At 45.2% G+C, this 17,962-nt stretch overlaps 2 protein-coding genes across 14 annotated transcripts in view; one reads left to right on the forward strand and one right to left on the reverse strand.

The window, feature by feature from the left end:
* The window catches only part of CNNM2 (cyclin and CBS domain divalent metal cation transport mediator 2), a 166,788-nt gene extending 157,834 nt beyond the window's left edge, over positions 1 to 8,954 (forward strand). For both annotated transcript variants that reach the window (XM_054436823.2, XM_054436824.2), the window contains 2 exons: positions 1,692 to 1,876; positions 2,577 to 8,954. In XM_054436823.2, coding sequence (XP_054292798.1) covers positions 1,692 to 1,876; positions 2,577 to 2,786 — 395 coding nt within the window. In that variant the 3' untranslated portion in view covers positions 2,787 to 8,954. The remainder of the gene's footprint in view (positions 1 to 1,691; positions 1,877 to 2,576) is intronic.
* A 4,720-nt stretch (positions 8,955 to 13,674) lies between these two features.
* NT5C2 (5'-nucleotidase, cytosolic II) overlaps positions 13,675 to 17,962 on the reverse strand; it is a 186,881-nt gene continuing 182,593 nt past the window's right edge. For all 12 annotated transcript variants that reach the window (XM_063670214.1, XM_054436828.2, XM_054436826.2 and 9 more), the window contains 4 exons: positions 17,086 to 17,137; positions 16,453 to 16,513; positions 16,128 to 16,304; positions 13,675 to 15,424 (listed from right to left, as the gene is read on the reverse strand). In XM_063670214.1, the coding sequence (XP_063526284.1) occupies positions 15,188 to 15,424; positions 16,128 to 16,304; positions 16,453 to 16,513; positions 17,086 to 17,137 (527 nt within the window). In that variant the 3' untranslated portion in view covers positions 13,675 to 15,187. The remainder of the gene's footprint in view (positions 15,425 to 16,127; positions 16,305 to 16,452; positions 16,514 to 17,085; positions 17,138 to 17,962) is intronic.

Genomic DNA, 17,962 nt, shown 5'->3' on the forward strand with positions numbered 1-17,962 from the left:
AAAAGTCTGATAAGTTGTTAATTTGCCTTGTTCTCGTAGAAGTGGAAACAAGGGGAACTGCCACTCTGAATTTAATTTGTCTAACAACGGAAAATTAGTTCATGACTTGACAATTGGAGGGAGAGTTAAGATACAAAAATTTTAGGAGAAAGTGGCCGGGCGCGGTGGCTGACGCCTGTAATCCTAGCACTTTGGGAGGCGGAGGCGATCAGATCACTTGAGCTCAGGAGTTCAAGACCAGGCTGGGCAACATGGCAAAAACCCCATCTCTACCAAAAATACAAAAATTAGCTGGACATGGTGGCACACGCTTATAGTCCCTGCTACTCAGGAGGCTGAAGTAGGAGGATCCCCTGAGCCCAGGAGGTTGAGGCTACAGTGAGCCAAGGTCACACTACTACATTCCAGCCTGGGTGACAAAGCAAGACCCTGTCTCAAGAAGAAAAAAAAAATTAGGAGAAAGTGAACTCATCACTGGAGATTCTTGGAGTACTTATGTTTTGTTCTGGGTGTCCTGTTTTAAGACGGTGATGGGGTGAGATGAACAGCTGCAGGATTTATCCTAGAGAAGAGACTTAAGGAGACCGTCGCTCTCTTCACCTATCTAAGGGCTATTTTGAATAGCAGAGGAAGAAAAGGTACTAAAGCTCCACACACAGGAAGTGAGGCTGTCATCTGAAGTTAGGGAGGCACATTTGGATGGGCGCGATGACAAACTTTCCCGATAGCCGAAGGGCAGGTGCAGCCAAGGGCTAGCTCTTCTGAGGGCAGCTGTCAGGGACACATTGCAAAGAGGAGCCAAGCGTCAGATGGGAGAATTGGTCCCCTCCAATCCTGTGATACGATGCAAGTCAAGACCTGGCCAGGGTGGGCACACAGTTCCTATCTGCAGTAGTTGGTTAGAAAAGCAAAAAGTGAGAGAAGCCTTGGTGAGGGGGCATTTTTTAATGACGTTTCCATTAGAAGCCACAGTGAACTTCCCTTTAAGAGCAAAAACACCCAGACTGGCGCTCCTTCCACTTTTAAGGGAAGGATGCTACAAAACCTCACTGAAGACTCTCTAGCGCCCAAGATAACTTACTCAAACTCGTTAGGGGTTTGGTGTCTTCTAGTGTTCTTGAATTCCTGAGACATCCTCGGGCTACCTGATGGGGGATTTTACTGGGCTCAGAGGTGAAGATAATAGGTTCAGCTAGAGGGTATGGTATGAGCAGATGAGTATTTTGATCCCTTTATAATACATACTGATTTATTAACATTCTGAAGAGTCCCTTGTTTTTACTTCCGGCAAAATAATGAAGTGCTGTCCTCTTCGTAGCCTACATTTGATATCAAGCAGCTTCTGCATGTTGGGCCTTGGCCCAACCTCGCCTGAGCATCTCACAGCACCCGGGAATGTTCCTCACAAAGGCACACAGTGCAGGGTTTTTGCTGTTAGAGACTTGGGAGGATTGTGTCTGTCACATAAACTGGGCCAAGCAGCTGCGATGGACATATCCTGCCGGTACAGGGAAGCCCACGAGTCCGCCATATGTAGGAGACCTTCTGGCGTACTGTGTGGCCGAGACATCTGGAATCAGTTGGCTGGGCTTGTGTGGCATTTAGTATTTTTTATTTTGGAAAATAAAGAACTGGTTTTATTGGCTGTATCTACTTCACTTAAACAGTTGGATTTTTCCCTCCTTTTCCAGGTGAAAATAAGTCCCCTCCTCGCCCATGTGGCTTGAATCACTCAGACTCTCTCAGTCGAAGCGACCGGATTGACGCCGTCACACCAACACTGGGGAGCAGCAATAACCAGCTCAATTCTTCGCTCCTCCAAGTCTACATCCCCGATTACTCGGTGCGAGCCCTTTCAGATCTGCAGTTTGTTAAGGTGAGGGACGTGAGTGCAGCGTGGCTGGACCTGGCAGTTAGGTGTCAACTTCCCTGGCAAATTGTCTGTTTTGCTCCTTGCCCTCCTCGGAGCTCTCCCTTTGTCACTTTGTGGGTGCCCTGCCTTCCATTCTCAACTACACACCCTGTCTTCATCTCTTGTGCCGAAGCCTCAGGTTGAGAAAAATGTTGATCATCTTGGTTCTATCCAATGAGCTGCCAAATCAAATGTGGCTCTTTCAGGGAATGGGAGCCAGAGATCCTGGAAAAAAGAGTAGCCCCTTTTCAAAGAGCTCCTGGGTACGTGGCTCCCTGCCTGGCCCTGGGAAGGCTGAGGTCAGGAGACTCCGAGGGTTGCGGGGAAGGCTCCACCTCTGTCTTCTGCCGGGCAGTCAGAGTACTCATCTTGGTCTGAAATAAAGATGACTTTTGGAGAACAAGCCAGCTTTAGCTGGGGGAAACCAGTCTCTATTTTCTACTCCCTAAAATTTTGAGACAATATTTGGAAGTGGGTTACATCAGTAAGAACTGACTTGTTCACCAAAGTCAACTTGAACTTTACAAAGTGGCTCACTGCGGTCAAGTGTGATTTTCTCTTAGAGAGGCTGCTGTGGGCCTGTCAGGATTGAACATGTGGAGATCAGAGAACCTAAAAATAAGCATTATCTTGGTTTGTTTTCTGTGCCATCTTCTGGCCCCAGATCTCAAGACAGCAATACCAAAATGCCTTGATGGCATCCCGGATGGACAAAACCCCCCAGTCTTCAGACAGTGAAAACACTAAAATCGAATTGACTCTTACGGAGCTGCATGACGGGTTGCCAGACGAGACAGCCAACCTGCTCAACGAACAGAACTGTGTGACGCACAGTAAGGCCAACCACAGCCTGCACAACGAAGGCGCCATCTAGGCCGCGCTGGCTGCACCCGCCCAGGCCTGCACCCGCCCAGTCCCGAGGGCCCGGCCCTGTCTGCCCATGACTTCACTGGTGTGAGCTTGTCCGCCATGCTGCACCCTGCAACATCCTGAGACCAAAGACCTTGTGCCCTTCCCAGGAGCCGCGGAGGAGGACGGTGAGGGGAGGAATGGAAACGAGAGACGTGAAGTTGGCAGCCGGGGGCATGGCGTTCAAGATTTTGGAGATGAACTGATTCCGCCCAAATAGAATCATGTTTATTTTTTCAGCTCTCCCTTTTATCATTATTGACGCTCCTCTGCCCTCGATTTGCATGAAGTTGAAAATTGTTGCGATTTATTTTTTCAAGAGATCATGTTTTTAAAGTGTCTTTTGCAGAGTTTTAAGTTGTTCTGTCTGAACTCTGCTGTGATCCCATGATGTGACCCTAATAGGCTGGACTTGCCCCTCCAGTAGCCTTCCTTGGCCCTCCCAGGGAGGGGCACCCTTCCTCTTTGCCCCAGTGGGCATCACCGTCGAATTCGCTGGCTGAATGAAGAAGACCGTGTTACTGCAGAACCTGCCAAGTCTGTCATCACTGTGGGGTGTAGCCTGCCTCAGAGGGACCTGCAATCACCTCTCTGAGCTCAGTGGTATTTTGAGAATTTAATGTTTAACTGTACCCCTTTCCCTCAGGAAGATTTAACATTTGCTTGGGAATGTGATTTTTCTCCCACTCTACGGAATTTTTATCACCAAAATGAATGTTAATGAATTTAAAACCCATGGTTTATCATTGGCAAGAGGCAAGTTGACTTCATCCTGTCATTCCAGCCTGGGGTCTCCCAGCCAGCCCTCCTCCCCGACCCAGCACCCAAGCTCACAGAGTGTCGTCGCCCACCTCCCTGGTCCTTGCTCTTGTTGTTAACCCAAGATGCTGCTACACAGATGCCAAATGGAAATCTTCCACAGGGCTTTTCAGTAAACACGTGATGTGGAGTACAAGCTCCTCCCCTTCCCAGTAGAACATACGTTAACAGAAAAGGAGTCGGACCTTCTAGCTGCACTCTGTACTGTGTGCTTAGAAGGCATTTCTAGACCCATGTTTTTAAAGGAGGGAACTTTGGGGATTGCCAGCCCCTGCTCCTCCTCCCAGGGAGCCAACTGTCTCTCCTTCCCTGTCCCTCGGCCCATGGGGCCCGGCAGTGGCTGTGTCCCCTGCCTGAGGGCCTCTGTGCCTCCTGCCTCAGATGCGGCCCGTGCCAGAGAGGCTGCCTGTACAGCCAGGGTCAGTTGGCCCCAAACAGGGATTCAGAAACCAAATGTGTGTTGTGGCCATTTTATGTGTGTCTCCGTCTTATTTTAATACCAAATTCATCATGTAGTGAAATTATGTCAGGAGGTATTTGAGTGACTGAATTCTCAACTATAGCTTATCTGTGTTTTGTTAGCCCGAGGGATATGTGCAGGTTGTTGGCGCTATTCATACACTGAAATGAAATCATACTGACAGTGTACACATGAGATTATCAGTGCCCGCCGCATCCATCACTAGGAAAGGAGAGAACGTTTTCTGTTTAGGCTCACTGCGCAAAGGGAGGCCTTGGCTAAGCAGCAGTTTTCTTCTCCCTACTCCAGGTAGGAAGTCTGTTCAGCCACGGCCGGGCTGTGTGCGGGGCAGGGAGCGTGGCTGAAGCGTAGACAGCAGCGGGCTGGGCTGGCTGCCTGGTTGAGCAGTTTGGTGCCTCGGGTGTTGCGCATGCCCGGCTCAGTATTTCCTCTGGGATGCCAGTCCTGGAGTGTCTTCCTCAGAAGGTGCCATGTCCCTTAGTGGGGGGAAGTACTGATCTCACTTGGTGGAGGGTCATGGGGACCCCCCGAGGGTGCTGAGTGGCCTGCTACTGGCACGCAACCTGCCCCCGTGGGATGAAGCCCCACCGTATAGCTTGACCTTAGAGGGGACCCCACTCTAAGCATCCTTTTTTTTAAACAGAACCATCTAGATATAAAAGTCAGTTTCTTAAGATGCCTCTCACTGAGCACAACACAAGTGTGATGAGTGTATAAAGATGAGGGGTCCCTGCAACAAAGCAAAGCAAAGCATAGCCCATGCTGGGGGAGGGCGTCTATTCCCCTCTTCGGGTCTGCACAGTGCTGGCCTTCCCTGAGCTGTGGGGAGCCAAGCCTGCCTAGCCCAGCTTCTCTGGCCTCAGGAGCTCTGCCCTGTCAACCTATCCGAGCTCACGTCTGCTTCTCCACACACAGTCTCTCAGGGATGCCTTGCTACTGGGAGAGCCTCTGGAATCAGAGCTAGTGTGTTGGTGCCCTTTTCAGAGCTTTGCTGTTCCTTTATAAATCCTAAGGAACTGAGTCTGGGGAGAGGAGAGGGGATGCCAGCTGCTGCCTCTGACTTCAGGGAGAAGCAGACTTCTTAATACTGTCTTACCTGCTCGGTGTGATGGCTTCTTGCAAATTATTCTCTTATAAAAGAGCTCAGCAGGAGTGGCATCAGTGGGGCTCTCAAAGGATGCAATTTTAGCCGCCAAGTTTGTATTCATTTTCTGTTATTCTTTACCTTCTATTAGTCACACTATTTTATAATATTAGGGAATCTAAAATAATTCCTGTCAGGTCCCTGAAGGAATGAAGGCTAACATCTCCTTTCGGGAGAGCTTAGGACCCTTCAAACACCACTCATGTCTGAGCGACCAGATTCCTCTTCGAGGCCCCATTTTCCCTCGGGAAACCAACCTCTCAGACGGTTGGAGGAGAAACACTGGGCTGTTGCTTCTTTGGGGCAGCAGGAGAATGACTTTGGCTTGGAAGGCTTCTGCCATTCATCTCTACAAAGCCAGTGGGGTCCGGCAGAGAAAGACCATGGAATAGCTGCAGTCTCGATGTGGCTGCTCTTTGGCACCTCCGCTGGACTGCCCTCCCGCGGCTGTGACGTTTTCAAGTGTGGAAGGGAGTGAGTCCAGATGCAGACCCGAGTTCTGGATAATGATGGGAGGCCTCACCCTCCTTTACGGGGCCTCTCTGGGTGTGACAGAGCCTCACGGTTCCTCTGAAACTAAATCCCTAGCATCCAGATAGTCCTGGGACACTCTGCCTTCTCTGTAAATGAGGGGGGCTTTTCTCCTGCTGTTTTGGAGGTTCCTTCCCTTCACTGCTTGTCCCATATGCATCAGGCAAATTCAAAATCATACATTTAAACTCTTAGGAAAACAAAATCTTAAGACTTACACAGATATCGGGGTGCTAATCAACTAGCTTAAATCTTGATTCTTACATAATTTGAACTTGAAATGGTACATTGAACTCTGTTCTTTCCTCCCTCCTCACCTCACTCCCTGCAGGGAGTTCAATGCCATGTTGAAGCGGTTGGCATCCCCAAGTGGGAGGGAGTGGGGCATCTTACCATCTTCTAATGTGACTTCAAGGAACAGTGCAAATGTTGAATGCAGAGCTTCACACTAATATGGAACAGTAACTGTGAGTATACTTACCTGTGCTGTCGTCAGCACTGTACACTAAAGGACCAGCTTTTCCAAGCCTAGGAAAATAATGGTAGATAAAGAAATACATTTTCCCTAGGAAATGGAGCAATAGGAATTTGAGCTAAGCAGGTACCATGAACTTCTGCCCTCAAATTCTCTCTTCGGGTTGAGGAGCAGACCTGTATAGGCCCTGGCTGATCAAGTCTGTGTCCTGCCTAGTAAAAACACACAACCACCTCTGTCATCTGAAGGCCAGCCAGGGATCTGTAGCCATCCTCGCCTTGCCTAGGCCCAGGAAGGTGAGGTCTCCTGGGCAACCAGAGTTGCTCCTGTTGTTCCCCAGGGGTGATCCTAGGCAGACGAATCACCTGGGCTGGCACAGGAAGGTGCTCACCTTGTTCTCTGGGGCTCCAAGCAAGAGCAGGCCAGGGAGGGCTGGCTTTGCACCCTACGTAGCATGACCCAAGCTCCCTGGTGGCATGGGAAAAATTCCCCTCTGCTTTTGAGCCCAGATATGGGCTTTTCTTTGCAAAGGGTTGAGGAGAAATACAAGACTGAGCTGGCAGGTTGGGGTCCAGAAGGCCTCTGAAGTGCCATTGCTTACTTCCTTACTGAGGAAACTGGCTCTTGTCCTGGGCCATGTAGTTCCATTCTGGGCTCTAGGCTAGTGGTGCTTCTGTCCATCAAGGGTATCTGGGTGAGTTGTAGGTTAATGCAGAATTTAGTAGGGATATAGGGGTTTGAATAGGAAAGTGATATGGGGATTCAGAAATTTTTCTGATGTAATTTATCAATGAGCAACTTCTCAGTGGATTTTTTATACCTCAGGGTCATTTGCAAATCTTTATCTTTTCCTGTTTCTTAGGTGTTCAAGTTGGTTAATAGGAGAGAGACGTTCAGAGACTCCTAAGTTGAGGTTCATTTGCCTATGTTTGAGGGGTGAGTGGTGCACCAATAGCTTGCTGCTGTTACTCAGCGAGGCTGTGACAAGCAGGCCTTCCTCCTCTAGCACTTGCAAGCTTTCTGTCTGCAATCACGGTTTACTTGCCCGTTTCCCTTTTGCTACCTTCTTTCCTATCTGGAGATCCATATTCTAGAGTCCCTGGTCAACCCTACGGATGCGAAGAAGAGATGGCAATTCACAGCAACTGCATAGAGTAGGGAGCAGCTTTCCTCCCACCATCCTAGGCTGGGGACCTTCTTTGCTTCTCAGACCACTGTGGTTGGCTCAGCTCAAGTAAGCGTGTTCTCTCTGTATGCTAGAGCTACTGACATCATCTCTACTAGAATTGTTTTAAATATCTTTTGATGGGAAATACCAAGTTGAACTTCAAGCAGCATGGAAACAAAGGTTCTAGCTGCGAGCGAGTGAAGTTCTAGGTGTTTGTATGCCAAGGTTTATATGTACACAGATCCAACACGTACTGTAAGAAAGACTTGAGTACACAAGGTTTTCAGGTTTTAATGCCCGTTGGGACCGTGAACAAATGAGAAGAATGGGAGCATTGTCTTGCCTTGCTTGGAAGGATGCCTTCCGGCATCTGATCCACATGGATTCACTTTTAGGATGCAGTTCTTTGGGGGCCAGATTCCGCTGCAGATTCATCCTGAAGAGAACTATCCAATGGGCCTGGTGGGGCTTGGGTGCCTGCCCTTTTTGTTGGAGGCTCAGACTTCTAGAGCAGAGCAAAGTTGGGAAGAATGAGGTCTTAGGATTCTCATTCCCCAGAGAGCCCCAGCCTCGCTTCTGATCATTACTCCCCGAGTCTGAAGTCTACTGTGAAGGTGAAGTTATCAATTTTTTCTTGTTTGAGTCCTTTAAACCCACAAATGTATATGCTTTATTTTATATTATTTATTATGTACATATGCCTGTTAGTACTTCATCTGTGACTAGGACAAGATCTGTCTTGAAGCTTCCTCATCCATGGATCCTAGGGTTCTGCTGTCCTTTAAGGCAGGTGAGAGGGTAGTGTTCTTTTTTATAAACAGGTTGCTGCTTTTATGTTGGCCCTAGCATCCCCAGCCCCTTTAGTTGGGCCTACCTGTATTTCTTATGACCAGTGTCTTGGATGAGGATGGAGGCAGGGCCTCTCAAGTACCTCCATGAAATATTTCCGAGGTGGTTTCTTGGTGACAGGCTCTCTTCCCCTATGTAGGGTACAGTACAGCTGTGAGTCCACGGCCTCCTTCCTCCCAAGGCAGGTCACTTGCCTGGCCCCACAGTGATAATGGTTTCTTCTACTTACCTTAGATTGCATAATCCATCTTTCTGGATAATGGAAGCTGCCTGCCCATCTGGGCTCTTAATATGCCTTTTCTTGGTTTTGAGGCCCAGTGCCAACATTGCCTTGGCCCTCAAGTAAGACCCTGCTTTGTGTCTGACTTTCATCCTCCTCAGCCTTTATTCACTGTATCATAGTGTACAGGTCATGCATTTGAGCAGTGAAGTTTTCTGAACACAGTATTCAGAGCTGTGTACATAAACCTAAATAAGCACAAATGACATGTATAGGATTGAGCTGATTGTCATAATGAATGCATTTTATAATTCAAATGATGTTGTAGATGTACAGTCTCTCTTATTTATTTTGTACCAATTTATTTGTAAATTTTGTGATTGTTTTACAAGGTTTTTGTTTATTTCTATTCTATTTAGATAAATGATGTTCTGTTCACCCTGCTAGCAGATGTGTGTTCCCTCTTCCCTTTCATCTATGCAACACCAACCATGCCATTGTATTCAGCTTGGCTGAACCAACTGCCCTGCCCACTTGCCTGGCTTTGCTGGTGGGAAAGCTGGGATTGGATCTCAGCATGACAACACAGAAGAGCATCTTCTTTGGACAGTGTAAAGTCTTAAGAGAAGTGGGTACTAGTTCTGTCACAGCCTGGTACAGCCAATCCTAGGGGGAAGGTGTCCTCCTTTGCAAGGATTATAATCTGTCCTCCATCAGTTACTCCCTATGTAAGAACATTCGGAGTTACCCAGTCAAATTGCCCCAGACATTGGCTGCTCAGTCACTAGTAACACCACACAGTGCAGCTGGGCTAAGCCGGCGTTTCCTAGGTAAGACCAAAGGCCTCATTCAGGCCTCTCAATTGGCTCTTGAAGACAAGGATGGCTTTATAGGTCCTCCTCTGCTATGCTAAGCCTGGGAGGAAGGTCAGAGCAGGCATGGGTAGTCACTTTCAAGTGGAAAACATCCGGCCTGAGTGTGGCGAGGCGTGTGCAGGTGGGTCTTCAGGATTCAGTGGACATCCTGCATTCCCAGTAATCGGTGTGTATGATACATGTTCTTTTCCATCACTAGTTTGTCTTCTGTTCCTTCTTACCCTCGTCACTCACATGAGTGAGTCCCTGAAGAACTTACGGTGGAGCTTCAGGGACCCTCTGTGATCCACTCCTAAACCACATCTTTTTGGAATCCCTTTTCTCTCCACTTTGAGTCTCTATTTTACATTCCAAAAAGGATCATGCTCTGAAAATTTAGCCTCTTGACTGGTCCATTTATATCCCCATTGAATTTATTTAACCGTGGCATTTGCAGTCTTTTACTTAAACTTGTCCTGTGGATGGAGACATTTCAGGGAAGAACTGCTGACAGAATTGGCTTTCAGATGCTGCCTAACTACCACTCCCATCTCCCCAGGCCATCACCCAACTACCTGAAAGTAGAATGAGGTGTATCTTAGCCCAGTGAAATGCTGTCTTCGGACCCTGCTTGCTTTCCTTAGAAGAAGCAGGGCAGAAGTGGCAGCAGAGCTAGGGAAAGAAATCACGGTAGCACATTCACTCCCAGCCTCCTGCCTTGTTTTGTTTTTCCTGTTTTACTCACTTGGTCTAGATGAGTCTTTAGCTCAAATCAGGAAATGTTCCAAGGAAAATGGAGGCAATTTTTCCTGCTGTCAAGATGAGATTTGCCTAAAATTCCCCCCCTGCATCCTCAGAGTGCGCACACATCCGCTCATTTCTAAGCTTTATTGTGATGCACCCAGGGTTTCTATTTCACAAAAATTGTGCTCCCTAGAGCCATTTTTCAACTCAGCACTTCTGAGGAAACAAATATTGATCAGAGGGTCTTGTAGAGAAAGTGGTTAAAAACTGACCTTTTTATAGCCTGGAGTTGATTTCTGGAAACTTATTTTATACTTTTTGAAGGTAATTTAATAAAGACATGATTCTTTATTAAAGCCAAAAAGTTGAATTCTATTAGATGGATAATAAACTCTTTCTTTTGCTTTCTTTGTATGGTGGTTTTGTCATTTTCCCTCCAAGGGCCTCATATCTGTGCTCTTATTTTCAAGCAGTTCCAGGACAAAGGGATGGTTCTAGGGCCCTTTTCTCTGACTTTCTGCTGGCATGCCATCTCCCCTAGTGGATGACTGAGGACGCACGTTTCTAAGGGAGAATTAGTTGCCCGACTTCTGAAGTGCTTTTCCTGTCAGGGTATTAGTGACTGTGCAGTGTTCAAACAGGAGGCCAACACATGACAGGAAATTTTAGATTGGGCCAGTTTTCCTACTGCAGTTCTACTAAGTCATTGACTTGAGGTCAGTGGGTCCAAAAAGTTACTTGTTTCAAAATACCCACACACTCAAGTCAAAGATACCTCTGGTGAGAACACTCTCAAAGACTGGACACTGAATAAACATTTTTCAGTGTGGGGAAGGTTTGCTTGGCAAATCTTCTTTCCAAGTATCTCAAGAACTTGTGAGACGTGGAAGGACTATTGCTGCCTTTCGTGGGAAAAATGTGTGCTCAGCTGCTTGGGCTCCAGTTTGTGTGGGAAGGTTTATCTCAGGCCTTGTCTACTCCCCTCACCCAGACATGGCTTTGGGAAGAGCTCCATGGGAGACCAGAACATCTGGGGACATATTTGTACCTAGTTATTTTGTGTGAAGAAACAAAGGGACAAGATTCAAAACTCATCAGTGTCTTAAATTTAAATTGGAAAACATAGATTCCTCATCCTTAAACAGAGTCAGCAAGTTTGAGATGAAATGTTGTTTGTGTTCAATGGGGAGTACTTTTTTGTGTTAAAGCTCTACAGAGAAACTTCTGTATATATTTTATTTTTGAGATCACATACCTTTGTTGGAACGAATCAGACTGTTGTGGCCTTGGGATGAAGACACTGTGTGTGAGGACAGGGAAAAATGGTTGAGAAATCCAGGTTAAAGAATAGAAAAGCTTTTTACTCATTCTATAAATGAACATGCTGCCTGTTTAAAGGACTTGCTTTCTGCTGTTTCTAGATACCTAGCAGTGTGAGAACTGTGTGACGTGCTGCGTTCCTGTTATGGGAGGTGCGTGACAGGGCAGCGTGGGTTTCTGGAAGTCACCTGTTTCTGCTTTCTGGCTGCTGTGCCTGTGGTCATCCCTGCTCCATAGCAGTAGTGCATGCTCTTCTTCTATCTTCAGGGTTGCTCTGGTAGCTCCACGGTAGAGATTTCATTCTCAGGGCCTCCCAAAAATTGTGTATCATTTGAAATTGTTCTATCTGAGGAAAAACTTTTAAGAAAAGCTGGATTCCCTGATCACCACTAAAGATCATCATGAGAAACATAAGTATCTGAGCCCTAAACTACTAAGCCCAGTGAGGAATTGGAGCGTTAACTGTATGGCAATAGCTAGATCATAGTTACCATTTTTCCCACCATCAAAGACAGATTAAATAGTTTCCATAACATGGAACGTGGATAAGGTTCCTACCCTAATACAGACTTAAATATGCAGTTGTTTGTCTCAGGCTATTCGTGGTGAATAAGCAGAGTATTTATTTTAAAATGACCAGGCAGCCTTGGAAAAACTGCTGGGCTTTAAAGTTGTTGACAAAGTATTTCTTAAATAAATACATCTGATTTAGAAATACCTAAACATGGACAAAATACTTTTAAATCTGACATGCAACTGCATGTGGCTTTTTAAAGTGGTTTCTTAACAATACTAACGTGACTTAAGGATTTGTAGTTCTATGAAAAACCACTTCTAAAAGTATCTTAGGGTAGCTTGAAGGGTTTGCCTTATTATTTTAGGTCTCGGCAGAGGTATGCATATGGCAAGAGAAAAATCTTAGGTCTAAATAGAACACTAAACTTTCTTGGCTATGACCAACTTTTCTGAAGTACACCATCAGAGTTTTCACTGACTATCTTTGCAGAGATGAATGAATGTACTGGGCAATTCCTCTCCCCAAGGAAACCCAGCAGGGCCTGGGTCTGCTGTACCACTGACCGACTGCTGGGGAGGCTAGGGGCCCTGTCAGTACATGCTGTTAAGTTTGGGAGTTCAGTCTAGCACCCAAGAAGGGGTTGCCCAGTGTTCTACAATGCCTATAAATAGTGTTTTCAAAATGCCTGGGAAAAAATTCTCAAAAGAGATGGCAGAATGGTCTTCTCATGGTATAAAACTCTGCAGGATTTTTTTTTTTTTTTTTTAAGGAAAAAAGTATGCCTTTTCAGTTCAGCTTCCTTAACTACTGGCAACAGAGAGAAACTCATAATTTGTTTTAAAAAGCCCAGTTACAGCTGCCCTGCCTACCCATTGACCATTGACTTCCCAGCACACTCTTAAGAATAATATATGGAGAGGCACCATTTTGCTCTGGGTCTTATGGAATCCTAGAGCTCTTTAATATGTTTTGGTGGTCCTATGGAGAGCTGTGACTAGCAGTGGAGTTCTTGCTTATTCCAGCTGTGTGCTTTTCACTTTCTGATCTTTGGACCCAGACAGTCATTTGCCATGGAATCACCTGGCTAGTAAAGATACTCTTATATGGATGCAATACAAAAAGTAAATATAAAGCAATCATGTGGTCCTTACTCTAAAAGAGACAATATGTAAATGTACCATTAGAATAAGGTAGCTCTGTAGATGTAATAAGCTACTCATAAATTATTTGGGTTTAAGAAAACTTAAGACTATGTTAAACTGGGCAACATCTCCATCTTGAGTGAGAGTAATTAGTAACCAGGATGACCACACATTCCCCTAACATGGGCAACAGTCTAATTGTTGTTGCATTTCTGACCTGATTCTTTTAAAGGGGCATATATTCCCAATATATACCATTCAGAATGTATGTTTCTTGGATGACTTAATCTGAAGCCATATATATCCAAAGTAGTGAGACGGTGTATCCTTGACTAAGTTATCAGGCTGTGTTCTCTGCTTATAAAATGACTTTTTTAAAAGCCTCACTTTATAGTCCTGTTGCAAAAATCTTTCTTTCTGTGAAAAAATTGAGGCCTATGTAACACCATGAATATAATCATGTTAGAACATATCAGTTCTTGAATATTTATTTCCTTTAAGAGAATATCAAACTGATGTCACCAAATCTAAACCCACTTGAAGACCAATAGCTATTACAGTTGTGCTACAGAATAGGTCAAAGTCACCGTTAGAAATATTACACTTTATTGAATTCTGGAGCAGCTAATCTACCCTCCCCTATTGACCAATGACAAGAATGGAAGAAAATATACGATGGTTAAAATAAGAGTCTATAACCACTGTTTAAAATGTTGAAACAACTTTCACTGTACTGATGAAACAGTTTTAATACCCTAACATACACAGTAATGATTCATTCTTGTTTAAAACAAGAAGTGATTTCGACTTGGGATTGGGATTTTTATTTATTTTTTTTGAGATAGAGTTTCACTCTTGTTGCCCAGGCTGGAGTGCAATGGCGCAATCTTGGCTGACTGCAACCTGCGCCTCCTGGGTTCAAGTGATTCTCCTGCCTCAGCCTCCTGAGTAGATGGGATTACAGGCATGCGCCACCACGCCCAGCTAATTTTGTATTTTTAGTAGAGATGGGGTTTCTCCATGTTGGTAAGGCTGGTCTCGAACTCCCGACCTCAGATGATCTGCCTGTCTCGGCCTCCCAAAGTGCTGGGATTACAGGCGTGAGCCACCGTGCCCAGCCTTGACTTGGGATTCTGAAGTGAATTTATTCACACTGATTTGTGCCCTCTATTTTAGTAGCTTATCTGGCTTATAGAGCCCTCTTCCCATCCTCTGATGTTCAACTTTAATATACAGCAATCAACTCTAGAGGATAAAGAAATCTGGAATTGGGCAGCATGAGCCACAGCTACATAGCCCACACTAATGACTGTTCTGTAGTATAAAAAGGAAGTTCTTCCCTTTCTTTTCTGGGGGCTTGTTCCTTTGTCCACTGGCAACTAAATTCTCTCTACAGATTTATCACAGATAAGAAAAAGGTGGTTTTTGGATAACAAATAATAAGCATTTGTGCTATTAAACAAAAGGTAATAAAGATACTGTCTTTTCCCTCAAACTAGAATCCTGCCCTAAAGCAAGTAGAGGATACTTCTGTGCAAAGCCAGTGATTGACAGAGAAGCAGCCTTGCCAGAGTCACTGAGGATGAATTAAAGGCTTATAAAAGGAAACTTGACCTTAACAGACTATTTGATCATGGAAATAATACATTTCTCCACTGATATACAATACCATGTAATGCACTGGAAAAGCTGGATCTTGGAGTAATAGCACAATTTGTAACATTACAGATCACCTCTTCCCACTCTTTGTTCCACTCTGAGACTCTTTCCTTTTCCTCGTGTATCTAGATACACTGACATATGGATGATTTTAAAAAAGTGTCACGAGCCACAGTGGAGCCATATACATGCAGTTCAGCGTGATTTTACCCTTATTTTCTTCTAATACAGACTCCATTACAATTTTGGACCATCTGCAAAGAGTACAGATACACAAAACCAAAACAAGTATCTATGATAATAAAATCTTCAGAAACTTTTCAGACGTACCTTTCATGGAGCCCCCTCCCTCCCCCCAGCAGAACCCTAACAGGGACATCGTTTGTTCCTGTGAGTCCTGCCAGGACTTGTTTAATGGGTGCTTGGGGTTTTGGTTTTCCTCCTTATTCTTCCTCCTCCTCCTCCTCTTCATCATCATCTTCATCATGGCAGTGTGTAATTTCCTGGGGGGCCAGTGGGAAGAGGTTGGGAGGTTTAATCTCACTAATTGACCGTGTCAGCTGGTGCCGCTTATAGTCAGTGTCTTTGAAATCCACTGATGTGCGGTTCCGGGTGGCAAGAGGAGACTCCATCTCATTGATATCTACATGTGTGTGCTCCACCGTTGATTCATGAGGCATCTAGACAGAAAAAAGCTAGAGGCTCAGAAAGCAGGCAGAGCAAAGTAGCTACTTCCCAAATCCTAACCCCTCTCCTCTGTTAGGTGGCCATGCAGTTACATCTATAATGGACCACAGGACAAGTAAATATAGACTTATCTTCATAGAACTACTTATAGTTGCCTGTCTTCCTCTCTCCCTGCCCCTCAAAATGGTGCCCATATTGTCTACTGCAGCCGGAAAATTGGAAAAGATGGAGAGGGGAGTTTATTTTCTATTTTACAGCAAAAACAAAATAGTCCTGAAACAGATCAGAATATAGGAATGTAAAAACCACATTTTCTTTTTCTTGAGACAGGGTCTCTCACTGTCACCCAGGCTGGAGTACAGTGGAGCAATCACAGCCCACTGCAGCATCGACTTCCTGGGCTCAATCAGTCCTCCCACCTCAGCCTCCAAAGTTCTGGGGTTACAGGCATGAGCCACCATGCCTGGCCCACATACAGCTTTTAATAGAGTAGACTTCAGAGAGTAAAGTTATACTCTGTAACTTCCAATATTGGTTCTACTTTCTCAAAGACCCCTTATGCAACCATATAACCTGCCCCTGGGCTCTGTACATCAGAAAGAAATGTTCAAACTATCTCCTGTGCCATCTCACAAAGCTGGTTGCTGACCCTGGGCTTAGAGTACATCTTGGCTGTCCATTATAGCTTTAACTCACCAAGACATGGGCAGCCCTGAAGAGGTAGCTGAATGGGTAATACAGCAGGTTGATGAAAGATGCTGCATAGAGGTCAGCATAACGCATCACTTGACTGGCAAAAAGGGTCTGCCGGGAGCCACTGCGAAACAGGCTTCCCATCATCCCATAGCACATGTCCATGTCATGAGTTACTTTCTAAAACAAAGAACAAGATTGATTCTTGGCTCATTCAACAAATATTTATTGAGCAGTAGTTGAATGCCAGTCTCTATAAAAATCAGAAATGTGAAAAAAAGCATTTAAACTTATTTCCCAAGTTTTCTCCCAAATCCCATTTGGATACCTTAATACGTCTCTGGATGGAACTAATGTCTGGACGCTCATTGCTACTGCTGTCAAGGTGCCTAAAGATAAAAGAAAAACTTGGTGAAAATCTCTGGGAAGAGCTTTTTTTTTTTTTTTTTCTTTAAGACAGCCTCACTCTGTCACTCAGGCTGGAGTGCAGGGGTGTGATCTCGGCTCACTGCAACCTCTGCCTCCCAGCTTCAAGCGATTCTCCTGCCTCAGCCACCCTAATTAGCTGGGATTACAGGCATGTGCCACCACACTCAGCTAATTTTTGTATTTCTGGTAGAGATGGGGTTTTGCCATGTTGGCCAGGCTGGTCTCAAACTTCTGGCCTCAAGTGACCCACCCGCCTTGGCCTCCCAAAGTGCTGGGATTACAGGCATGAGCCACTGTGCCTGGCCCGGAAAGAACTTTTTTTTTTTTTTTTTTGAGACGGAGTTTCACTCTTGTCACCCAGGCTGGAGTGCAATGGTGCAATCTCAGCTCACTGCAACCTCCACCTCCCCGGTTCAAGCGATTCTCCTGCCTCAGCCTCCCAGATAGCTGGGATTACTGGCCTGGAAAGAACATCTTATACCTAAGTGATTCCTGAAGAAGTTTTTAGGAAAGAAATTTTTAGAAAACTTACTTGTAGAGTTCAGCCAAGAAAATATCCAAGCTCTGAAGTTCTTCGAAAAGTGCTAGTTAAGGTTTGGAAGGAAAAGGAAGATATTTTAAATAAATAAGCACCCAGTTCTTAACTGCTACTAAAACTAAAAGGTTGCAGATGTGACTGAAAAGTATAACCTGGGACTAACATGCTATAGGTGAATATATAGTTACCTCCTCTTCCCCTCTTCAGGATAACTCATTGATACCCACTTGGAGTCTGACAACAGATGAACACCATCACCTTCTCTTTAACTGCCTTTCCTCCTGCTTAAACACCATGATGACAACTTTCCCTTCCAGCTGCATGCTCATTCTGAGCTTGTAAAGTACCAGAATTTACATGCTGTCTCAGGTGCAGTCAGCTAAACAAATGTTAACGGTCCCATTTTCAGATGAAAGATTGAGAATTAGGTGCCTTGTCCTGAGTCACAGGTCCAGGGCCAAATCAACTAGATTTCTAAAACTTCATAGGTAGAAAGTAGAAAGTGTGAATGAAAGGCTAGCCAGAAAATCCCACTGATAGTACAGACAATAATAACAGCAACAGCCAGCATCTACAGCATGCTGCAGCTGTGTTGTAGCCTTTGTCAACCTGGGTTCCTCAAGACAAGCCCTCCTTCGTCTACTGTATGTAACACATTTTCTTCTATCTACCATCTTTAGGAGAATTGAGAAAAGTGTTACTCAAATAATTTTCTGTATTCAGCTCCATTGGAAAGGTAAAATAATAGTAATTTTCTGTGTTTCGGATAAGAAGCCTTGGTTGAGAAAGGCTGTCATGTCTGTCTATCTTTATACACATATTACCTCTGTTTTTCATCAGCTTTAGGAGGTATTATCCCCATTTTTACATT

This window comes from Pongo pygmaeus, chromosome 8 (assembly GCF_028885625.2).
Source record: "Pongo pygmaeus isolate AG05252 chromosome 8, NHGRI_mPonPyg2-v2.0_pri, whole genome shotgun sequence".
NCBI lineage: Eukaryota > Metazoa > Chordata > Mammalia > Primates > Hominidae > Pongo > Pongo pygmaeus.